Raw genomic sequence first — 27,305 nt, 5'->3', positions numbered from 1 at the left:
ATTTTTTAAGTTTTATGCATAAATTCCGGTTTCCATATAAATTACTGTTAGAAGAATAACATGTCTTCCTTTTTGTTTACTTTATGATAATTTTTTTTGTAAGTTTTACACAGATACTAGCAATAAAGCACTTTGCAAAAAAAATACAATTGGCATTACAATTTGCAGTATATTATAATTCACCCATATTCTAAACAATAAATGCTGTTTTCTTTGATAGAAAAATGCCAAGAGGCTACTGGTTTTCCTAAAAATCGTATTTTTTAGTTTCAGTTTTAAAATAGTCCTAACTCTGAAGATGTTTTGAATACTTTTATTTCTCAATTTAAATTCCTTACATTACTCATTATTTACAATTTATTTTGTATCAGCGCTGTAATATGTTGTAATTTGGTACATGGTAAAATTTCTTTAAAAACAATTTTTTTGTCAATATTTTTTCTGAATCTGGAAGTAACTTGCCTTGCTCTGGTCCATGCACAATTTGAACTTTCATGTCATCAAATCTTCTATATGTTGACACAACATATAGCTGTCCATAGCCAAACACAGTTTGAGAACAGTTTGAGAAGGTGTTACCTTCCCAAACTGATGTTTTTTTCCCAGTTCACGAAGGTGTTACCTTCCCAAAGTGGAAAAAAAAGTCAAACACCTACTTTTTCCAGTGTTTGACTTTGCAGTTTATTGATTGTCATTGCAAATGTAAGTTTTGCAGAAAACATCTTTTTAATATAAAGGGAAGATTGGTATTAGTAGGTACAAGATCAATTCGGGGAATGAAAACCATTTCACCTGACAATAAACCAGTTATTACTTCTGTAATAATCAAATTTGGTTTTAGTTTGACTATCAACCTTGTTCCACTGCAAACAAATTTTGTTCTGTATTAAGATTTCTCAAAAGCATGATGACAGCTCCTACCTTTAATTTCAGCTCATGAACAGGCATTCCTGAAGGAGTTTGCTCATTTAGAAATTCTTCTGGATAATACTCTTCAGTATTTTTTCCATCATAATGGAGGCTGCACTTAAATATCCACTTGTCTCTTTCTAAAAGATTTAGAACAATCTCAATTAAGTAGTCTACATCTGAATTTTTGGGACAAAGAATGGCTTTTTTAGCAATTGCACAACAATCTGAAACTTTTAAGTCATCACCAAATATTTCTTTAGCTATACCTCCATCAAATAAAACACAGGAAGGTATCTTTTACCATTTCCTCAGGTAAATGATCAGTTATTTCATGGTCACCATTGCCAAGCTGTCACTCTCTGAAAATGGGATCAACTGAGTAAACATTATTTTTAATAATAAGATTTTAATCTTTTCCCAGAGTTGTAATTTAATGTTCACTTTGATTTTTTTTTCATTCTATCACCATGTTTGACGACAGGAAGAATTTTACTTTTTGTTGCAATTTTCCATTAATTCACAACGACCCAACACTGTATGTAATACTGGCATATTCACAAATAGCAGATATACAACTTGAATAATCTGAAATTCTCTCTGGATAGCCAGTGGTGCCTCTTAGAATAAAAACTGAATATTCATTCCAGTTAATAACCACTTCTTGAATAATCAGAAATCGCAATTTGTCATAGCGCAATTATGTCAAAAATATTTTTAATCATCTATTGTATCCTTATATTGAAATATGTTGTAAATCTTATGTATTTATGATTTTGATCAAAAATAAATTACTGCAATTTATTTGACTTTGTTCTAATTACAGTACTCTAGTTTTTGTATTCAGTTAAATAAATTTGCACACACACACACACACACACACACACACACACACACACACACACACACACACACAATACATTCATATATATGTACTTAAGTCTACATTTAAAGAAGAGATTCAGCTTTCATTGCTGATTAGCAATTCTACTGTTATCATTTGGTTTATTTTTTTTTTTATGTTTTATAATATATATGGATATGTATTTTCCCCTTTAAATAAAATGATTACTTAGAAATTATATGACATATTTATGAGTTAAAAATAAAACAAAAATTACTAATGTATATTTTTCAAAAACATTTATTTTATATTATTTATTTGCATAAACATCTTGTTTTATGAATTAGTTTTATCTATTTTAAATTTTAATTACAAATTAACAAATGTTGATTTATTTATGAACTAATTATTAATATTATCTTCAACTCAGTTGAAACAATAAATTGTATGATTTACAGTTGTAAACATTCCAGATAGTTAAACTAGCTAGATATAGCTTTTTTAAATCACTTTTTTATCATTATGATAGAAAAAAAATTCAACATAGATATGGTGAATTTTTTTTAAAAGTTAGATAACTTTTAGTTTATAGAAATTTAGCATGTGTTCAATTTAATATTTTTGAAATGTGCCATAGAAAGTAAACTTCAAAATTTATGAAATCTGTACATTAGCTACTGAAAAATTTCACGTGGATTTTTGTCTGGTTGGATAGTTTTGTTATATACAGTATTAACCTGTTTAGTAAAAAGATTCAATTAGCAGAAATAACATAGCAATTGCACTACATATAATCCCTTTACCAGATAAATTCATGTGAAGCCCATACCAGGTAAAATTATGTCTTTGGAGAACATTATTATTCTGGATTAAACTGACATTTTTATATCCTTCAATTACATTAAAAATTATTAAATTCAAACACAAAATCCTGGAATTTTCTAATATACAGTCATATCAAAGTGGAAATGCTGATATAAAATTAATATGGGAAAAATCAATGTTATTTTTTAATTTAAAACAAAACATCTTGTTCATTTCTGGTGAAAGGTAGATTATTAATTAGATGCTCCCAGGGTGACTGTTGAATCCTTAGAGGTCATCGGTTTTCATTAATGAATGATGGCATCATTAAAGGGTTGAATAATGGCAACTTAAAGAAGCTACAGGATAACAATAGCAATAACCCTTTAATCACGAAAAATATTTTGTAAAAAATTATCACGAAGTTCCCCCAGGAGTTTCATAAACTATTTTACTCATCAAAATAATGGAAAGAGTTCATATAAACAATGTCCTAAAATGCTTCATTTGTGAGTTACAGCTACTGAAAGATTTCGTTCGGTTTTCAGCTATCCTGGTGAAATGAGGTCTTACTGAAATTTTTTGTACTTTAGGTTCCAAAATATTGACTTATATGCCAGGATTTAAAGTATATAATTAATCTTAATCTACATGTAAATTCCCTTCTTTTACAGTTTCAGTTAAATTTAATCTATCAACAGTTTCATCTACAACCATTTCACTATTTCCAATTTGTACTGTACTATCTTCCAACATGTCAACACAATCTTGTGTAGTAAACGGTTCATTATTATCTTTAATACTATCAGAATTATTATCATCATCATCAATATTATTAATAACCACATCTAATTCTTCTAGTTGCACTTCAACATTGTACATTCTCTCATGTAAGTTATAAGAGCTACCATTATCATTATTATTATCATCATTACATTCAGCATCTTGTTCCCTATAATTTATTGAATCCTGTGAGTTAAATGATGCTACATGATTTTTACTTGTACTAAGTTCTTCTAACACATAAATTATTTCTTCAGATGATTTTCCATTGTCAATCAAATCAATAATTTTATTTGATAATATATCTATGAACTGTTGATTTGATTCTATTTCACTATCCAAATTACTTGTGACTGCCTGAAAGTTAAAAGAAAAAAATAATGAAATATATATGAATGTATATAAAACAGTAAGAAAACATGACTTTTTGACATGAAGCCTTGTTTTTAAACATGGCAGCACAAAACTGAGAATAAATAAATGACTGATACATGATGATTTTAGTACCTAACAAAATACTATTTACACAAGTTTGAGTAACTTCTATTTAACATCTTGAATCCAATTTTAATTTTTTAAATCAAAAAATGGTTAAATGATAAATGATTTTCCAGTAAACTATGGTGAAAACTGTTTTTCAATATATACCTTTTTGAGATCACCAATCAAAACTACAAAAATTATACTAGAAATAAAACAAGGAAGATGCCAAGTAGAAATTCTTTATTGTGATTCACTTTCAGACTGCATTCCATGTCAAACTTGTAAAAATTACTATAGTAATAGTATATATAGTAATATAGCAACTCAAAACATCATAAAAACTACTCAATAAGCTAAAACTATTATACACATTTACAGGTACACCTTGGGGACAAAGCCCTAAAGCAATTTCACTAATGTCAATCTCAAGAAGATCCTGCCAAAAAATTACTCCATGGTTAGTATTTAATGTTTTATGACATACCGCACTTATAATTATAGCGCACATACTGGTTAGACGTAAGAGCAATCGACTCTGCTCATCACTGAAAGTCTCTATCAGTCTCAACTTTCTTATGTTCTTGGGGAGCTGTTTGAATCTTTACTACCTTATTAATCAGGAAAGGTGAGATCTTATGAAGAGGACTCCACCTTCCTGATTATTCCATACTACAAATCTGACATTAGCATATTGCAGGTGTGATTTGTCACCACTTAAATTGTTATTAACCTTGGGACAATTATCGTCATCAGACAAAGCTGGTTGAGGTCTTTTCACAAGACTAATGTTGGTGGTTTTTTTCAGATGGACTACCAACCATCATGGGGGTTTTCTGTGGAATACTAATTGTGGTCCCACGAGTACCGGGGAAATATAGGATCACCTCTGCAGAGCCCACGTGTACAGAGGCTAGAGCTAAATATAACTGGGTTCACTCATGCGCTCTCAGAGAACACTGTTCAAGATTCACTACATAGAGCCATCCACCCATCAGCATGATAGTTTCCACCTTGGGTTATGGTTGCATTTAGTACGGTGTTGCAACACCACCGAGAGTAAGTGTAAAAAGAAAAGGTGTAGGGTGTTGTGCAAGGGTATATGTTCTTGATGTAGGTTATATGTATAATATAAACTGTTCAGTAGCTCTGTGTGTAGTGGGAAGAAAAACTACAGAGGCTACGACCGTGGGGTCATCAACTTCCAAAGTCTTAAAGAGTAAGTTAGCAAGAGTAACATCCTCGTTGGGGATGTTTTGAGAAATGAGGGAAAATACCAAATTCTACATCTTATAGTTTAGGGTAAAATTAAAGGTAAAAGATCATCTGGAAGAAGGACATCATGGTCAAATGATTGCAGAAGTGGTAAAGCCAGATGCTACAGTTAAATGTTTTGAATAGCATTTGAAAAAGTTAAGATTGCAATGCTTATCTGAGTATGGCACCAAAAAAAGAACAAGAATGTTAACTCATATTGTAAAAGTTTTTTGCCAAATTCATAAATAATTTTCAGTATATGTATTGTATTTATTATTTCTATTACAAATGTGTTAACTGATTAATGTAGTTGTTATTGTGTACCATTAGGATTTAATTATTATATTAAAAAAAAAACACATATAATGTAATGAATTCAGAAGAATGATGTATATCATATCGATGTGAAAAAGTAATTATTCATCTATTTATAACTATAATTTAGCAGTAATGTACAGTCATCAAAAGATATATTAATGTTTCGTTGGACTAACTTATGAGAACTACTGACAACCTTTCTACATATAATAAAAATTGTTTAAAAAAAAAACAACATAGTACTAGGAGAACGTATTAGCAAATATTTAATAAATTTTACAGATAAAACATTTCATTTTTTTGAAGGTGACATATTCTCTTGAGCAAAAATATTTCAGACAATCTTACATTTAGATTATCCACATACTTTGACAGCCTACTTAAAATTAAAACATTAACAGATAAAATCATTCCTGAATCACACACATCACTTGAAATAAAAATTAAGATATTGCTAATTTTTAGGTTTGACATTTTTTGTGAATCCTTTCACAAGTATCTTACTTGTTTCATAGAAGATAACTCATTATAAAATTCTAAAATGAATTTCAAAACAGAATTTGGAAGAGAAGTTTGTTTAGCCAGCTGTATTCCATAACTTGAAACCTTATTGGCACCAGATAGTAGTTTATGTGTGTATATTAATCGACCATGTTCACATTCTTCTACCTCAAAATGCCAACTAAAGAAACAAAATAACAAATAAATTACTTTAATCAGAATAATTACCACTATGGATTTAATTTTATGCGGATGTATGTAATTAAAGATATTTATAACTTCATGCCAATTTTCCAGTGAAGAAATTGGTTAATGTTCTCTAAGTAAACAAAACTTACTGTAACATAGAAATATTAGAAATCCAATTCAAATAACTGGATGTTTACCATATGCCACATACTAACAACAATATCATTTTCAACAGTTTACATTTGCAACAAGTGATAATAATAGCTGTATTCTAATGTTATTATAAAGATCAACTCAAAAATAGTCTTACTGAAATCTAATGATGCTCATTTTTAATCGGAAAACTAACTTTTTAACTATGTTACTCATATTACAGTTTTCAGTTGTCATTTTATAATCATTTAAAGCTATCATTAGTGGTATGCAGTTCATATTCAACACTAATTTTTAAATAGTATAGCATGATTTTTTTTTTAATTCTTGATTAACTAGAAGTTTAATATCATGACATTTTTGTTCATATTAAAAAAAATTATATTAATCAATATTTTTTACAGGCCTATCAATTTACCACCTACAAAACCCAATAAAAACAATCTACAATCATTAAAAATCTTGAACACATGGATTTGTCATTTGCAACATCTGAAATGTATCATAATTCATCGGTTCATCTACTGAATAAATAAAATGACTCTGAGTTAAATTTTTCAATTAGTGTCACAGTCTGATGACCATTACTAAGATGCATCAAATGAACTGGATTGTATCAGGGCAGTTGTCTCACTACCCATAAATGCATGCAAAATAACACATCTTAACTGGCAAGGTACTGAAAATTGTAACATAAATTGAACATTTTAACCTTTGTCACCTTCCTATATTGCTATCACTTATTTCTATCCTTTATAACTCCTTTTCTAATTAAAAAAAAAAATAATTATCTATCTATATATATTATTGTAAACTATTATACTTAAAAAATATAAAGTAACAAGAAGTTTTATTTTTACTTAAAATATATTAGTAAATCTTAATCCAAAATGTAATATAAACACTGATAAAAATAATATTTAAGATTTTTTTTTTTAAAACAACTAACTAATTAATTCATTACACAAACCTCCTCCTTGCTTACTGTTTTAATGCAATTATTTTTTTATGAGAAAAACAAAGAATAATAAAATCATCATTTCCTTAGAACAAAGTAATTTTAAAAAAATAATTCTGAATGACATTCACAACTATTAGAAACCTTACATAAGTAACAAGCTAACATGTGTCTCTATTACATCTAAAGATCATAAACAAGGTAAAACCAACTGGAAATTCATTATAAAAATATTCATGAAGTGGTTCCTATAGCTTACCCATCCTACTCAACTCCTTGAGAGATCAGAGTACTTTAACCCTGAACTGAAGCAACACATAACTGAATCAATAATTTTTCATAAAGTATAAGGTAATAAAGTGCTTTATTTCCAGGTACTAAAATAATGTCTAAGATTTTAACCTTTGTGGAAGAATCCATCTGAAATATAAATCTTTCAGTTAGAACTCCACTAAAATACATACTCAGCTCATAGATTAATAATCAGAATTAATGATTGGTTGTAGAAAAATTAATTTTAGGAATAATAAATAGTAAAAGAGCATAATTACTTTGTAATGTTAGAATGAACATACTCAAGCTGAGTAAGAAAATTAAAGTGAGTAGTAAAGAATGTAAAAGCATTCAATGCAGCTAATTCTTGACAAAGTGCCCATGCAATTGCAGTACCTTCTTCGCTACATGTTCCACGACATAATTCATCAACTAAAATAAGGCTACAGTGATCACCAGCAGCAGACTGAAGTATGTATTTCATCTGCCACATCTATAACAATAAAACAGTTCATTTTATTTAAGCATATCTCACACCAGCTTTTATTTTAGTAAAATATTTATAACCACAAGAACAACAATAAAAGAGAGTAGTAGTTTACGGACTTGAAAAATTATACCTTGGTTTAATAAGTACAGAATAAAAGAATTTCCATTTTTTAGTTTGTATGCTCAGATCCCTCCTCTATGAATCATGAGACCTTGCCGTTGGTGAGGGGGCTTGAGTGCTCAGGGATACAGAGTAGCTGGACCGAAGGTGCAACCATATCGGAGAGGTATCTGTTGAGAGCCAGACTAAGGAATGATTCCTGAAAGAGGGCAGCAGCTCTTTCAGTAGTTGTTAGGGGCGTAAGTCACAATGACTTAGACGGCCATATCAACATTACTCAGTCCTCTGAGTACTGCGCAGCTGAAAGCAATGGAAAACTACAGCTGTTTTTTTTTCCAAGAAAATGTGGCTCTGCATTTTCAAAAGCAATAATGGAGGCGCCTTCCTTGGTAAAATATTCCGGAGGTAAAATAGTCCCCCGTTCGGATCTCCGGGTGGGGACTACTAAGGAAGGGGTCACCAGAAAAGTAAAAAATAACATTCTACGAGTCGGAGCGTGGAATGTTAGAAGCTTAAAAAAGGTTGGTAGGCTAGAGAATTTAAAAAGGGAAATGGATAGGGTAAACGTGGATATAGTAGGAATTAGTGAGGTTCGGTGGGAAGAGGAAGGCGACTTTTGGTCGGGTGACTTTAGAGTAATTAACTCAGCGTCAAATAATGGGCAGGCAGGAGTAGGTTTCGTGATGAACAAGAAAATAGGGAGGAGAGTGGAGTATTTCAAGACGCATAGCGATAGAGTCATTGTAATAAGGATAAATTCAAAACCTAAACCGACAACGATTGTTAACGTCTATATGCCTACAAGCGCCCATGATGATGATGAGGTAGAATTTGTATACGAAGAGATTGATGAAGCAATTAAACACGTAAAAGGAGATGAAAATTTAATAATAGTTGGAGACTGGAATGCAAGCATTGGAAAAGGCAAGGAAGGAAATATAGTGGGTGAATACGGGCTGGGCAAAAGGAATGAAAGAGGGGACCGACTTATAGAGTTTTGCACGAAGTATAATTTAGTAATTGCCAACACCCAATTTAAAAATCATAATAGAAGAATATACACTTGGAAAAAGCCAGGCGATACTGCAAGGTATCAGATAGATTATATCATGGTTAAGCAAAGATTTAGAAATCAACTCGTGGACTGCAAAACTTACCCTGGAGCAGACATTGATAGCGACCATAATTTGGTGATAATGAAATGTAGATTGGGGTTTAAAAACCTGAAGAAAAGGTGTCAGATGAATCGGTGGAATTTAAAGAAGCTTGAGGAAGAGGAGGTAAAGAAGATTTTTGAGGAGGACATCGCAAGAGGTCTGAGTAAAAAAGATAAGATAGAAAATGTAGAAGAAGAATGGGAGAATGTTAAAAAGGAAATTCTTAAATCAGCAGAAGCAAACTTAGGCGGAATAAAGAGAACTGGTAGAAAACCTTGGGTTTCAGACGATATATTGCAGCTGATGGATGAACGTAGAAAATATAAGAATGCTAATGATGAAGAAAGTAAAAGGAACTATCGGCAATTAAGAAATGCTATAAACAGGAAGTGCAAACTGGCGAAAGAAGAGTGGATTAAAGAAAAGTGTTCAGAAGTGGAAAGAGAAATGAACATTGGTAAAATAGACGGAGCATACAGGAAAGTTAAGGAAAATTTTGGGGTACATAAATTAAAATCTAATAATGTGTTAAACAAAGATGGTACACCTATATATAATACGAAAGGTAAAGTCGATAGATGGGTGGAATATATTGAAGAGTTATACGGAGGAAATGAATTAGAAAATGGTTTTATAGAGGAAGAAGAGGAAGTTGAGGAGGATGAAATGGGAGAAACAATACTGAGATCTGAATTTAAGAGAGCATTAAAAGATTTAAATGGCAGAAAGGCTCCTGGAATAGACGGAATACCTGTAGAATTACTGCGCAGTGCAGGGGAGGAGGCGATCGATAGATTATACAAACTGGTGTGTAATATTTATGAAAAAGGGGAATTTCCATCAGACTTCAAAAAAAGTGTTATAGTAATGATACCAAAGAAATCAGGGGCAGATAAATGTGAAGAATACAGACAAGGGAAGCAATTTTAGGCCTCAGATTAATAGTAGAAGGAAGATTAAAGAAAAACAAACCAACATACTTGGCGTTTATAGACCTAGAAAAGGCATTCGATAACGTAGACTGGAATAAAATGTTCAGCATTTTAAAAAAATTAGGGTTCAAATACAGAGATAGAAGAACAATTGCTAACATGTACAGGAACCAAACAGCAACAGTAGCAATTGAAGAACATAAGAAAGAAGCCATAATAAGAAAGGGAGTCCGACAAGGATGTTCTCTATCTCCGTTACTTTTTAATCTTTACATGGAACTAGCAGTTAATGATGTTAAAGAACAATTTAGATTCGAAGTAACAGTACAAGGTGAAAAGATAAAGATGCTACGATTTGCTGATGATATAGTAATTCTAGCCGAGAATAAAAAGGATTTAGAAGAAACAATGAACGGCATAGATGAAGTCCTACGCAAGATCTATCGCATGAAAATAAACAAGAACAAAACAAAAGTAATGAAATGTAGTAGAAATAACAAAGATGGACCACTGAATGTGAAAATAGGAGGAGAAAAGATTATGGAGGTAGAAGAATTTTGTTATTTGGGAAGTAGAATTACTAAAGATGGACGAAGCAGGAGCGATATAAAATCCCGAATAGCACAAGCTAAACGAGCCTTCAGTAAGAAATATAAGTTGTTTACATCAAAAATTAATTTAAATGTCAGGAAAAGATTTTTGAAAGTGTATGTTTGGAGTGTCGCTTTATATGGAAGTGAAACTTGGACAATCGGGAGTATCTGAGAAGAAAAGGTTAGAAGCTTTTGAAATGTGGTGCTATAGGAGAATGTTAAAAATCAGATGGGTGGATAAAGTGACAAATGAGGAGGTATTGCGGCAAATAGATGAAGAAAGAAGCATTTGGAAAAATATAGTTAAAAGAAGAGACAGACTTATAGGCCACTTACTAAGGCATCCTGGAATAGTCGCTTTAATTTTGGAAGGACAGGTAGAAGGGAAAAATCGTGTAGGCAGGCCACGTTTGGAATATGTAAAACAAATTGTTAGGGATGTAGGATGTAGAGGGTATACTGAAATGAAACGACTAGCACTAGATAGGGAATCTTGGAGAGCTGCATCAAACCAGTCAAATGACTGAAGACAAAAAAAAAAAAAAATGCTCAGATCTGGTGTAATTTATATTTCTGCCATTATGAGCAAATAATGTATTTTACAAAAATGGCTGCTACAATACATACAGAGAGGAGCATTTTTTGTAAAGTTTGTTAAGACCCACCTAGTGAAAATACAATTCATTCACGTTGCAAATAATTTAAAGAAAGTCTGGACAAGAAAATATTAACTTGCTATTTATCAAATTACAAAAAGAAAATAAAGTTATGCATGCAGGGAGTTTTTCAGTACAGCTACAAAAAATTAACAACTCTGCACAAATAAAACAAGCAATGATAAAAACAAGAAATGTGAAGTGAATTCCTCTACACGCATTTATTCTTCAAAACATAACATCTTTAACTGGTCAAGAAGTAATAAATAAAAATCACAGATACTTTATTTTTGTTATTTTGTCTACTTTACTTTTGTTTACAATTCCTCAACAGCCACTTTCACTGAAGATTCTGCAGAGAATATAATATTCAGAGATGAAGCCACTTGCCAAATCAATGACATTGTTTCAAAATAAGGGAAACTGAAAACAAACATGCCTATGTCGAACACAGAATGATTCTCTGAAAGTAAATTTCTTCTATGTTATCTCTAATAGAGGCTAAGCCAATCATTTTTGAAAAAAAAATTCAGTAGCAGGAATAACATATATATTATAAAAGAACCTTTCTAGCAGTTCCAAGAAAATCCCCCCTGTAATAATCACAAGACTCTTGAGAGAGTCTACAATAATGTTCCCCAATGTAAAATTGATTGAAAAGTGAGTTTTTTCAATTTTTTTTATTTTAGAAAACTACAAGGTTGTTCTAAACCAAAACAAGATACTGAGATAATTTATGTATGCTTTTTAATGGCAGTACACAACATTCTTTAGAGATATAACACTATCAAAGTATATTGTGCACACCACAAAATATAAAGCATACAAATGGACACTTTTAACTGCTAGTGCTGTATTGATTAAACCAACAAATCTGAAAACTCTTTAGGAAAATGACTTTTATTGACAGAATCAAAAGCCCAAATTAAGTGCATTACACTGAAAATCAGCTAATTTAACCGCTATTAATGAATGCATATGTGAGTCGCTCTTTATTTAAAATTCATATACAATAAATACAAAGTTTAACAAGTCAAAATTCTTAGCTTTACAAACAGTAGTTTGCAATATTTCCAGATTGATTCATTAAATTTATTCTTAAAGCCACTTTTTTAATCTATATATTAAAGATGCGACATGATTTAGCCACTACATATACAGAATGGCCAGGAAGTCACCGTATCCCCTACAGTTAAAACTAAAACTTTATAAGAGTTATAAATGAAAAATGCGATATAATAATGAATTATTTTATTTTCTTACTTGATACATAGTATTAATTTTAATCGTCCAGTGGGTCTGTGTGTTTGCCCACAGTTGCATGTACAATTCTATATGTCACCATGTCAACTGTGACATGTGATGGAGCATTTCTGGTGTTATGTTATGGAAGACGTCCCTAACTTCATACAATTCATCATTTGAGGTGTAGTGATGTATGCCTTGATAATTCACCATAATGAATTGTCCAGTGTGGTGAGATCAGGACTTCACGGGGCCATGATAACAGAGCTGGAGTACCGCAGCCAATTCAACGTCCTGGAAATTTTTTACACACAGACTTCTCTTGAAACTGTGGTATTAACCATGCCTCCAACATCTCTAAATAAGTTTGTGCATTCACTGGCCCATCAAAATAATAAGGACCAAACAAATAACGAGCTGTCATTCCAGCCCATATATCATGATGTACAATGGATTTCTTTCCAAATCTATCATGTAATAAGGACTTTCTTTCGCCACATTTCACATTTCTGGCACCCCAACTGCAATAGATTGCACAGTCATCAGTAAAAAGCACCTTTCCATGGTGCACTGCAGCAGGAAATTTTTCTAATAAAACCCAGCAGGATGCGCATGACGTTCCAAGTCTGCATCTGACAGCTCACTGATGAACATTGGACGAAATGACCTAACTTTCAAGTCCTTTTTGAAATAGTCCTGCATTGTTGTCCATGGTATATGAAGTTCAGCTGACTGTTTATGAGTTTATTTCAATCAGATTGTTCAATAGAAACTGCAACAGCAGCACATGTTTCTAACCACTTTAACTTTCGTCCATTCCACGGCCTATCTTTAACATTGCTTAATTCAAATATACATTTTTCCCAAATTAATATTGTTGTTTTTCGTGGTGGTGGCTTATTAAAGCTTTGCTGAAACATATCACTAATTAGCTTCATTGTTTGATTTGTATGTTGTTGTTCATGAACTCATACTTGTCACTAACCACTCTTCGACGCTATAACTACATGTGTCAGCCATTTTAGCACAACTGTCTTTTATTCAGTGTGTGACATTATAAAAAACTGTTGCCAGTCGACCCCAACAAAAATACCATAGTTTCTAAACACATATCCTAACTCATATTTTTCATTAACTTTAAGGGTACAGTGACTTCCCGGCCAAACTGTATGACATATATATGACTTAGAGAAGACTGAAATAAACAGTACGTACTAAAGCTTTGTTGAAAATATATGTTCCTCCAGACACTTGGAAACTTTCAACTTCCATTCACGAAGGACTTAATGAAGTATATTACAAACATGTTCAGTTTGAGATTTTAAGGTGATTAGAAAATAAATAAAACCACCAATAATTTGACATTTGGAAGAGAACTGCTTAATTGAAATGTTATAATTGCATTTTATAAACCTATTTGATAAAAACCATCTGTTTAAAAGTAACGGTTAAAAAAACACCCGATTCATCCCAATGATTTCTTTAAGTTAAAGAACTGTAATACATGATTACATTGATACATGATACATTGTTATCAGGAAGTTTTTAAGTACACATTTAAACGGAACTTAATCAAAAGCAAAGATACTAGACAAATCAAAAGATACCAAACAGTGGCATTCATAAATGTTTTCTATAAAACCATTAATAACTTAATCAGTCCCAGATAGTAGACTTAATTTATTTATTTATTCTCAAACTAACATGCTTATGCTAAATTACAGTTACTTTATGATACATGAAGTTTTTAGAGTACAAAAAATGTCAAGCCTGAATCAAAAATAGATTTTTCTAAATGCCTTTTTCTGACCTTCATTTAAAGCCAGAACCTACTGGATGAAAGGCAAAGCCACTTCTTCTCTGCAATGGAAGTCAGAAATAAGCTAATAAACTTAACTGCAATAATCCTACAAAACCTTCCTGAGATTTTTACAATGATATGACATGAACAATCTAAAAAAAATCAGAAGGCAAACTGCATATGCAGTTATTATTACATACTTTCTTTTATTCAAACAAATGTTAAAAAAATGAAACAATTGTAACATTACTAAAACTGATGGAGTTCAACAGAGAATTTACTGTTTTTACAATTTATCAACCATTTTAAAAGAAATGAAACATTTCTACAAGGTGTAAAGACTTTTTATATATAGAAGAAAATCTTATGAAGATATTATTACCATTTTTTAACAAATAAAAAAATGCATACCTCTAATCTGAATGTTGATGCATTATGTTCAATACTATCATCAAAACCAATTCTAGTGAACAGACTGTGAATAGAACAAAACTGTGCCGATTCTGCTGGCACATAACAACCAATCTACAAAATAAAAATTACAGTTTCATACAAATCATAAAATACAACGCATACTGAATTTTAACTATCCTATAAATCAGTTCTGTTTGTCACATAAGTATTACTTATCCTAAATGTCAAAGGCATACTATTCCATACATATTCATTTATGTAATAAAAAGTAATAAGCAGTAACATTTATTACTGCTATAACTGTATTCCAACTAGTGGCCTATTATAATTAATACTCGTTTCCAACCATTGTCACCAAAGTTTATTTCACCTTAAAAAGAAACTAAACATTTTGTCAGAGCTGGTCTTTTTAAACATATGCAACTGGTTGTATCTGTTGGCAGTATTTCTCCTTATGGTATATTCCATCAGTTGCATTAATGATAATGTCTCTACTCTTAGGAGGTAAAAATAAAAATTTAATTTCTGTCACTTTCAAAAAAATAATTATATAAATTCTGAGGGATGTCCTGTAAAATTTTCAATGCTGTGATAGATTGACCTAAATTTGTCATGAAAAAATTCTCTGAATGTTATGAAGCACTACCATTTGAAACTTTATAAGTTACAATGTTAGTATCATTAAAAATTTTCATAATTTCTGAAACATTTTATTTTTCAACCACAACATATTTACTTTTTGATGCACAGAAATTTGCACGCATCTGATATCTTGAAATTTGGAATTTTCCCCCACATATTTCTTTTCATTATCTTTCAAAACTAATTTATCTAAGCTGTGCTGTACACTTGTCACAGTAAAATTAATAACCATGAATAATTTAGTTTAATTCAATCTAGTGTTACATCTTCCTGAAATGAATTAACAGTTTCATGAACTGCATTTAGAATTTCTATTTATTATTTTGTTTACTATTCCATAACAATTTCTGATTTTAAAAGATCATCCTTTATTCATCTTAAAATAATCTTGAAAATCTTTGTACTGAAATCAATAAGCAAAACAAGCTTGCACTGAATTCTATAAACTGGAAACCCTTCTTTCTTTACTGTTTAGCCTCTGGTAACTACCGTTCAGATAATTCTTCAGAGGATGAATGAGGATGATATGTATGAGTGTAAATGAAGTGTAGTCTTGTACATTCTCAGTTCGACCATTCCTGAGATGTGTGGTTAATTGAAACCCAACCACCAAAGAACACCGGCGGTATCCACGATCTAGTATTCAAATCCGTGTAAAAATAACTGGCTTTACTAGGACTTGAACGCTGGAACTCTCGACTTCCAAATCAGCTGATTTGGGAAGACGCGTTCACCACTAGACCAACCCGGTGGGTCATAAACTGGAAACCCAGCAGCTTTTTGGTCTTCATATCACCACCAAACTGATTCACTATCACTTGTTCTAATACCATCATTCACTTCCATTTGATATCATTATTATCAGTCCCAGTTCACTGAAAAATTTGTTATTGTCAATCAGTTCATCATAGTGAATTAATTTAGTGATTTAAATCACTTAAAATTGTTTGAAGTGAATAACCTTAATCAATACTTGTACTTTATATATGTTTTAATACATTGATTTTTTTTTTGTCCCTCAGTAAGAAGTTTAAACAAACTTCATTTACTCGTTCATAAAACAGCAATATCTTATATTAGTATATTCTTAATAGTATGCAATAAAAACTTGAACTGATGCCTAATTACAGTACATAATTTTAAAAAGATTTGTAATTTTTTGTGATGAGTCATTTATTTCTGTTTCACAGAAGCACAGGATAAAGAAATTACCAAAATTAGAATTTTAATGCATTACCATAGCCCATTTAAAACTGTATACTATTTATTATTATAGGCTGCAATTGTAAATATATTCACTTTTGAGTTTCATTTATAATACAAAACTAAGATTCTTTACGTTCAGAATTTTTATTAATTAAAAACTATATGTAATTAAATAAAACAGTAACAGCAAATAAGTTATTTAAAATGGACACTATATTTCTAAATTTCTGAACATACATTCAGAATAAAAAAAAAACTGATGTAAGTTAGTACTGTAAAATATATATAAAAATAAATGGCTATTTAATTTTTATAGAATTATAACAAAAATCTATAATTTATACGGTATTGGGCAAAACAAGCATTCTGCTGGTGGAAAAAAATTTAAATAACTAACAATCTCATAAGTGACTTTGAGAAATTATTTAAATTTACATCTTAAATTAAACTTACGCTACTCTTAAATGTTATTAACTATACTATATTTTACTGTATACTCTTAGATATTATTAATATTTAAATTCTATTAAGTAAAATTATTAATTAATTCTATTATAAAATTAAATGTAATGATTGTGATTATTTATATAGGAAAACCAAATAGATCCTTTACAAATAGATTTTGTGAACATTATAGAAATTACAAAAATAATAAATGAGGTTTATCTAAACATGGGAGACCATCTAATAATATAAATACAAACTAAATTTCAATTTGATAAAACATCAGACAGTTTTTGAGGGAGATGGTCTTATAAAAACTGCAAAAGACAACAGCAGTACTTGTGTAAATTAATATGTAATTTTATTTTTTTTATTTTTAAATTTCTATTACCCAATAACAGAATTATTTCAATATGACTGAGGATGCAGGATCCCGCAAAAGTACTTTCATGAAAAATTAAGGTAAGATATTATCTCAAAATTACCTATCTCAATATTCTGTACTAGGTGGTTTATTTAATAAAATTTAAATACAATTTAACAGTACAGAGGAATAATATATGATTCTTAAAAAGATTAATTTCAGTAAAAAAAAAAAAATATATATATATATAATAATAATAGGAGACAAGGGAAATGAAGAAAAAAAGACTTGAAACCTATAAAATTTGATCCTATATGAGGAAGTTAAAAATTAAGTAGTATGAAAAACAACTTATAAGCAAGCTCTGAAAAGAATAAAGGAGAAAAAAATTCTTGAAAGTTTATCAAAATGTAGAAACAGGTTAACTAGACAAATACTGAGACATTACAATACAATAGAACTGAAAAAAATATTATGCAAACTGCTAAAATAAAAAAAAATTGGAAAGTTAAAGTGTGCTGAAAAGAAGCTGATTTAAATCACACTATCAGCTAATAAAACAATTAGAAATGACATTAGATTACACAAAATAAATAATTTTTTTATTTTGTAAAAGACTACATTAGATAATCCTGTTTGATAATAAATCATTTTATAGTACTAACTATGCAGATTAATCAACTCTATGTTTACAGGAAATATAACTGATTTGGTTTTTCACATCAATTGTTTTGATTCATAAGTGTGATGGACAAATAAATCAAAAAAGTCATTTCATTTTGTTATGATAATAATGAAGATTGTTAACAATCAATATATGTACAGACAGAACAATCGGCAAACTCAAAGTTTATTTGCATTTAAGTTCATTGTGGTTTTTGGGAAAATCAGAGAAAGGATAGAGAGACCATTTGTGATCCATGATTACTACCTTAACAACCCAATGCAATTTGGTTAAAAGTTAATGTAGACATGTTTAAAGACAATAGTCTTTAAAAGTGTAGAGGTAAAAAAAGGAAAACTCCCATCCCCTCCCAAATCCTCCAAAATCAAAACCTAAATGTTCATGGTTTTTATTTTTGGATACTTTAAAGTAGAAATACATATACAGAATTGTTCAGGACGTAGAGAGAGACAGTCACTCCTGAGTCTGTGGGCGAGAGTGAGGAGGAGGAAGTGTGTGTAATTTAACACAATTATCAATTTCATTATTAATTTGATAGTATTTTGAAAGTTAGCAAAGGCATGGGTTGACATCCATGATTAACCCAGTGCATGATCCATGATCCCAGTGCAGTTTGGTGAAAAACTTTTTAAGGAAATTTTTAAAAGCTAATTTTTTGCAATTTTTTTTAGTAGAGATGTTTCATAAATTAGATATGTTGACTTATTTGTTTTCCAATAATTTCATAATTTAGAAATTGTTAAACAAAAGGATACTTTTATCTTTCTTCTTTTCTAAAATAACTATCTTCTACTGAAACATACAATATTACAATTTTTTAAATGTTAAAAGATAAAAGTGGTGTTAAACATTCTCAGGTAAATTTCACAACCACATTGTCAACATTTTTAGTTTTGTCAATTCATTCAAACAAATGTTTATTTAAAGTAAAGGACAGATCAAAATAAGACTAATAAAATAATAGATTATTGGGAGAAAATAAAATTTGACAATTTCTCTACAGAATAGTCTTATATAACCATTTACAGTTTGGTCTTTATAATGTAGATTTTATAAATCAACTTAAGAAATACACAATCAGCAATATAGATGTTACTACACCATTAAAGTAGCTTAACAAACTATACTGAAAACTAAATTATGAATGTTTATAGAAGTTTAACTTATAAAAAAAATTCTGAGCAAAACATTTTATAAAAACATCCTTGGATACATTAAAAATAAATCTGTGAACTTGAGTATAACATTTAAAATTCTTGAAAGATTTATTACATTAATATAAATCTGACTGAAAAATGTTAAAAATTATTAATAAATCATAATAACTCAATACAATATAAGCAAACATATAAGAGATTCGGGAAATAAAAATAGATTCACTTTTTCTCTTTTCTTACAAAATTTTTAGTAAAAGTACATCTACCAAATAGTAAAATACTTTAAACATCAGAAATACCTAGTGGTAGTTTTACAGTTAAGGATAAAATAGGGAGAGAACTTACACTTTAAGAGCATTATACTCCATAAAAGGTACTTACTTACTCTATTAAAAAAAAAAAAAAAAAAACGTTTCAGTATAAGCTAATACTTTATATAATCTGATAAAAATGTGTAGATTTGTTTTTACAAAAGTGATGTGAAGTGGAGGATTTGTCATGTTTTTATAACAGTGCTGCATTTTAAAATACCTGAGCCATAATTTGTAGTAGTGCTACTTGTCGAATGTATATACTTTTACCTCCCATATTAGGGCCAGTAATAATATGAAAATTTTTTTCTTTAGATGCAATCTAAAAAAGAAGGATCAAAATGAAATTAAATTCATAATACAGCAATTTTCTTAATAATTTCATTAAAAATGAAGACTGTATTTAATTAAATGCAGCATCAAAAGCCACAAACAACTTTTCATTTCTGTCAACTCATTTGCACAAACATTTATTTTAATAAAGAACAAATCAATATAAAATAATAAATTATGAGGAAACAATTAAAATTTGACATAAATCCTTTACTGAATAAAATCTTACATAACCATTTACAGTTAGGTACTTTTAAAGTTAAATTTTATAATTTAACTTGAGTACAAAATCAACAATACAGATTTACATCATCTTCAAATTTACTTCGCTTATTAACATAAGTGAAAATACTTTTCAATAAGTAATCTAAATTTTTATCAAAATATTATTTAAAATGCATTAAATCTATCCTTTTTTAATCTTTGGAACAAAGGAGACATAGTATCATGAATCTTCAGTTAGTATTAAATTCTATATTAAAACATATTCTTTACTGATTTGCCATTTTTTCCAAAATTATAATGTTTTCTGTTGTCAAATTTTGAATGATATTATAAGCATACAAGCAACTTTGCTATCTAGTACTGAATATCACGAAAACCGGTTATTGAAAATGAATATGGTAAGTTTAACTTATCTATTACTGAGTTCTGATGGTTTATATTTTATATAATATTAAATTTTAACAAAACGTCAATATGTTAGTTGATTTTAATATTCAAAAAGTTATAAATGCATATATATGTTCTTCTTCTTTGGAAAATCCAAATAATTCATTAACATACTGACACCACTCTGTTAATATAATTTAATATTATGATACATAAACCATCAAAACAGTTATTAGATAAGTTACACTTACCACATAGTAACCATCTAAGTTTAAGTTGTCTAATTACTGTGTTTTGGTGGTATATATAAATTCTATTAAATAAACCATTTAGAACAGAATATTGACATAAGAAATATCTTAAATTAATTTTTCATTAAAGTGCTTTTGCCGAATCCTGTATCCTCAGTCATGATTTAAATTTCTGTTATTGCATAATAAAAATTTAAAAACAAAAATACTAAAATAATGAAAATTGTATATTAATTTACACAACTGCTGCTATCTGTTGCAGTTTTTATAAGACCATCTCCCTCAAAAACTGTCTGATGATTTATCAAATTGAAATTTTGTTTGTATTTATAAATAAAATATTTTTCTAATACATTTAATTTTATGTCATCTTTATTAATTTCTAATATTTCTAAATTTGTGTTAATATCAAAAATAGAACATTTATTGTTTACTAGATGGTCTGCTGTATTACACAGTGTAGATAAACCTAATTTATTATTTTTGTAATTTCTGTAATATTAAAAAAATCTAATTTTAAAGGTCTATTTGTTTTTCCTATATATTTACCATCACAATCATTACATTAAATTTTATAAATCTCACACAGATTGTTTACTTTATTATTGTTTTTGTTTTTTCAATATTTTATTATGTAGTTATTAGATTTGTATGCTAGTTTAAATATTTCTTTATTGTAAGATTTAGTAATTTTTTCAATCACATTAGAGTATAAATGCTTTATGTTTATCTTTTCACTCTTTTATGTCTACATTTGTATGCTAAACCTAATAACCACATAATAAAATATTTTAAAAAAAACTAATAGCAATAATAAAAAAAAACAATCTGTCTGGAATTTATAAAATTAAATGTAATGATTATGATGGTATTTACTAGGGTAAGTCAATTATTATCCGCAATTTAGTTATATTTTTGTTTATGTTGGTAGTACTGTCGTGTTGCATAGATGATGCAAGCGTGGTTTAATTGTTGTTATGTCTATGCAGGTTTGATGCTGCTAGGTTAGTTTCATTATCGCTGCCCTGCCATTAAGCGTGGCTGCTCCGCTTTCTGTTTGCATCAAAGAAGAGCAACGTTCAGTGATCCGTTTTTTGTGACCAGGTGTATCAGGGGCTGAAATTCATCGAAGACTTTTGGTATAGTACGGGAACAGTGTGTTGCCGCAACGAAGTGTCTACAAATGGATTGAAAAATTCAAAAATTGTCGCACAAGTGCTACGCACAACAAAGGAGCTGAACAACCGTTTACTGCCACAAATGAGGAAAAAATTGAACGTGCACGTGACATGGTTTTCTTAGACAGACAAGTAACTATTGATGAAGTGGCACATCGTTTGCAAATTAGTCACGGTTCTGCCTATGAAATCATCCATGACAGACTTGGGTTACATAAAGTCTGTGCAAGATGGGTCCCAAAACAACTCATACAGTTGCATAAACAAACACGCTTGGACATCTCCGAAAACATTTGGATTGCTATGGTAACGAACAGGACACCTTAGACAGAATAATCACTGGTGATGAAACATGGATCAATCACTATGATCTGGAGAGTAAATGGCAGAGTATGGAATGGGAATATCCAAATTCGCCCTGCAAAAAAAATTTCACGACCCAACCGTCCGCAGGAAAACTGATGATTACGGTTTTATGGGACTTACAAGGCTCAGTACTGGAACATTACGAGGATGAGGGCACAACAATAAACAGTGCGCGTTACAGTGAGATGCTTACTGCCAAGCTGAAGTCTGCAATTTGAAGCAAATGCCAAGTACTGCTGTCGAAAGGTGTTGTGTGCACGACAATGCCCATCCACATACTGATGCCCACACTGCTGAAACGCTCCAGAAACTCAAATTTGAAGTACTGGCTCATCCTCCGTATAGTCCTGATATTGCCCCTTCTGACTACGACTTGTTTGGTCCACTCAAACAGGCATTAAGGGGCCGTCAATTTACCTTGGACAAAACAGTGAAAGAAGCGGTGCACTCCTGGCTCGCAGCTCAATCAAAAACATTCTTTTATGAGGGAATCAGGAAGCTTGTGCAATAATGGACCAAGTGTGTTGAAATGCAAGGGGACTATGTTGAAATATGATGTACATGTAAGTTTCCTATTTGTATTGCAATAAAATTTATAACTACATTGCGGATAATAACTGACTTACCCTTGTATATGGGAAAAGCAAATAAATCCTTTAAAATTATATTTCTTGTACATTATAAAAATTACAAAAGTAATAAATTAAGTTTATCTTAATATGGCAGACCATCTAATAAACAATACACATTACATTTCTGAATATTAACACAAATTTAGAAATTAATAAAAATGACATAAAATTAATTTTTTTTTATCCTATGCCTTGATTGCCTTGGGCCATTTCAGCCATGCGACATCTAGCAGCTCAATACAGTTCACCCCCCACTCTTTGCTGTGGTTCTAACGTCCTATACAGGGACATTAGAACCACAGCAAATTGATAGTTAAAACCACAGGTCTATCGACCTGTACTGAACAGGACAGGTCAATAGATGCAGGGCTGTCATAGACCCTTGTTGACACAGTGGGCATGTTGCTGATTCGGCGACTCCAATGTGGTGGAGGTGGCTCTGGAGATAATCGTGCCCAGCGTTCATTTAAACTGTGCACTTGCCCTTTTCCTCAAGTAATGATGCCCATTGCTTCTCCTTTAACTCTAGCCGCCATTTCTGCTCCAACTCTCCCATGACTGATGATCTGATTAATTTTTTTGCCGTCACAAAGGGTATTTTTTTTTTCCTGTTTAGCCTCCAGTAATTACCATTCAGATAATACTTTGGAGGATGAATAAGGATGATATGTATGATTGTAAATGAAGTGTAGTCTTGTACAGTCTCAGTTCGACCATTCCTGATATGTGTGGTTAATTGAAACCCAACCACTACCTCCTCAGTACCATCCATTCAAGCAACTTGCAAAAGACACTGGTAAGTGCTACAGATTGGAAGTTTTCCACGTAATCAGCAGGTTCTCTTTCTTCAGAATAGGGATGACCTCAACCTTTCTCCATTCACATGGCACATAAGATGATCCATACCTTGTTGAGAAACTGAACCACCACCTGTTTTGCTGAACTGCCTAGGTGGGTGAGGAATTCAAGCATTTCATTATCCGGTCCAGCGTTCTTTCAATGTTTTACTCCTTTTAGCACTGGCTCCATTTCAGCTAAACTAAATTCATTGTTAAATAGAGCTGATTCTTCTTTATTTAAGCATGTTAGTGGGATTTAAATGACTAGGTTTTTATTACAATTGGGTGTGAAATTGCTAATCTTCGTGTATTGTTTACTAAAATAGTTTGCTCTTTGCTGGTCAATAGTAAGGAGCTTATTTCTATGTTTTTCATTATTTAGTCTAGACAAAAATTTATGTGCAGCTGTCCCATCTTTTCTGTATTCTAGATTTTGGAGGAACGACCTGTATGGACTTCATTTAGCTTCTAGTATATTTCTTTTCAGTAATGCAATCTTGTGCTTTAGCTCTGCAATATCCTGAGCTGCCCCACTTTGTGCCTTTTATCTTGCTCTGTCATATTTGGCTATTAGTACAACCAGCTTCTCATTCCAAAATGGGACATACCTCTTCACTCTTCCTCTTGGTACTGCTTTACCTGCACACTTGAAAAGTACCCAAAATCTTACTTAGGGATGAGTCAGGGTTTTCCTCAATGAGGAAAACCTTGACTCCTCCCCTCTTATACCCTTTTATAAAATTAGATATATTAGAAAAATATTTCCTGTATAAATACAAACAAAATTTCAATTTGATAATCCATCAGACAGTGTTTGAGGGAGATGGCTTATAAAAACTACAACAGATAGCAGAATTTGTGTAAATTAAAACTCAATTTTCATTATTTTAGTATTTTTATTTTTAAATTTTTATTATGCAATAACAGAATTATTTCAATCATGATTGATGATGCAGGATCCCATGAAAATACTTTCATGAAAAATTAAGGTTAGATAAATATTATCTCAATATTCTGTACTAGGTGGTTTATTTAATAGAATTTAAATGCAATTTAATGGTACAGAGGAATAATATGAAGCTTAAAAGGTTTAATTTTAGTAAAATATATACACATGCAATGTTATTAACATGATTACCTTAAAAGAATAAAATTATTAATGATAAAATATTACAATATAGAATAAAATAAATAATAGATTACCACGTTATTTCCCACAGGTCTAGAACGGTTTATTACATCCAGTATAGGGTGTCTAGAAGCAATAAGTTTCATTTTGTGACCGAATGTAGGTCTAACAAAATCAGTGGAAGAACTAACAAGTGCAAATGATAGCAGAATATCCAATTCAGCAATTATTTCACATAGTTTATATAAGCACCCGATATGTTCTCTAACTTTATGCAAAATCTCTCCAACAATTCTGTAAATTAAATAATTAATTTACTATGTTTTACCATGACAATCAAAGGTGAAATTTCTACATCAATTTTTTAATAACAAAGATAACAACCATATTAGTCATTTTTAAACCTACACAAGTGATGACTTTCAGTCACTTTGTAGCCATCTTCAGTGATTGGTACTGCTGCTTTTCACTCAGGTATCAACTGATTTTATCATACATTTTTTTTAGTTGGGTTGACAGATATTTAGGATAGAGTCAAAGAGTGTCCTAGATATTGTGGATGTGTGATTTGTTTCTGTAGATGGTTAGCAAATGGCACTATTTTGCTATTAGATTACATTTTATGTATTCACTATTATTGTTAACTTGTATAGTCCCTTTACATTTAGTGTTTATGTGTATCTATTTAAAGAGTAAGAGAATATAGTTAAAAGATTTCACTCACAAAATACTATTGCGAATAAATATAAAATACCCTTATAATATATACACTATTTTAACAGCAAAAAACTTTATACTGAATACAAAAGATAAAAATGTAAACAGATACAACAAATAAAACCACCTCGCAACATCATACAATCAACATTTGCCAACCAGCTCATAGAAACAAATCACAGATCCAGCAACGATCATTCCAAACATAAATGAAAAATTTTCATGTTTTTATAACCTTGAGCATTACAAAAGAAATCAATAGAGAAACATGTAATATGTGAACGTGGAAATAAGGGCACTGCATTGCATACAACTATTAGTAACATCCACCATATTAATAGAACTCCTTAACTAATTGTATCTACATACAATGTAAAATCTCAACAACCATCAACTTTTTATTGTGAACCTGTTAGTTTTTATAACTTAACTTGTTGCTCGACATTATCTATTCAAATCTTTCCAATGCTTGTGACACAAGTAAAAAAACCTGAGGCTAAAGAAATACCACTAACAATTGTCTTCTGAAAGTAATGATGACCATTATTTAGATTGTCCTAATGCAGTAAATCTGCATCAAACTGTGCATTTTGAGTAAGCAGTGATTTTTTTCATTATGTAAAAGGGTCAAACCTGAATTTAATTTGAGTTTTCTGGATGGGAGTGCCCATTCAGCCACTACCTTGAAAATAAGGGTTAAATCAGTTTTTTCAATTATCTTAAAAACTCCCACAAATTTTTATAAATAAAAATAAATCTAAAATTAAGGGATGAATGCTTTTAAAGCATAACAACTTTTTTTCTATTTATCTTATGAAAAATTTACATCATGAGCCTTTTATAGAGCTTTTCTTAATGAATAATTTAACCCCTAATGTCTTTATTTTTTTTATTTGAGATGCTTTAATACCTTAAAGCAAAGCAACTAAAGGGGTCAACGAGATCTATTATTAGTTTCTTATATTTTAGGCACTTATTTATTTATATATTTAATTATTAATAATAATCCATGCTTTCTCTGGCTGGGATACAACTTTGACAACTTGCAAGGGTAAACTGAAATTTCTTTCAACTTTTGAAAAATGTCCTCAATTAGCACCTGGAGTAGAGCTCTTTCTAAAAGATCAAGTCAATCCAAATCTATTGAACCAGTATGTGAATGGTTTTTTATGGCTGTATATAATGGAGATAAATCAGAACAATCAATCAATGTGCTCTGTTATAAACGGTTTACAAAATCAGTTATTAAATCCAATCAGACGAGAACCGGTGTATTCAACGTGGTATGGCCGTTGGCAGTTATTAAATCCAAATTCAATTTAACTTCACTTCCTCTAATAAAAGACTAAAGCAGAAGAATTTTATTACTTGGGAAGTAGAATTACTAAAGATGGACAAAGCAGGAGTGATATAAAATGCTGAATAGCACAGGTGAAACAAGCTTTCAGTCAGAAATATAATTTGCTTACATGAAAAATTAATTTAAACATCATGAAAACATTTTTGAAAGTATATGTTTGGAGTGTAGCTTTATATGAAAGTGAAACTTGGATGATCGGAGT

General features: G+C 30.4%; 1 protein-coding gene across 1 annotated transcript in view; it reads right to left on the bottom strand.

The window, feature by feature from the left end:
* Window positions 1-2,209: 2,209 nt before the first annotated feature.
* LOC142322740 (mutS protein homolog 4-like) overlaps window positions 2,210-27,305 on the bottom strand; it is a 64,546-nt gene continuing 39,450 nt past the window's right edge. Inside the window, exons 11-16 of the mRNA XM_075361817.1 lie at window positions 25,101-25,320; window positions 19,907-20,008; window positions 14,875-14,988; window positions 7,748-7,962; window positions 5,900-6,077; window positions 2,210-3,697 (exon numbers count right to left, since the gene is read on the bottom strand). Of these exons, the coding sequence (XP_075217932.1) occupies window positions 3,200-3,697; window positions 5,900-6,077; window positions 7,748-7,962; window positions 14,875-14,988; window positions 19,907-20,008; window positions 25,101-25,320 (1,327 nt within the window). The 3' untranslated portion in view covers window positions 2,210-3,199. The remainder of the gene's footprint in view (window positions 3,698-5,899; window positions 6,078-7,747; window positions 7,963-14,874; window positions 14,989-19,906; window positions 20,009-25,100; window positions 25,321-27,305) is intronic.

This window comes from Lycorma delicatula, chromosome 4 (genome assembly GCF_047948215.1).
Source record: "Lycorma delicatula isolate Av1 chromosome 4, ASM4794821v1, whole genome shotgun sequence".
In the NCBI taxonomy this organism is placed as follows: Eukaryota; Metazoa; Arthropoda; class Insecta; order Hemiptera; family Fulgoridae; genus Lycorma; species Lycorma delicatula.
The sequence above is the reverse complement of the archived record's forward strand: the minus strand, read 5'-3'. Positions and strand labels throughout refer to the sequence as shown.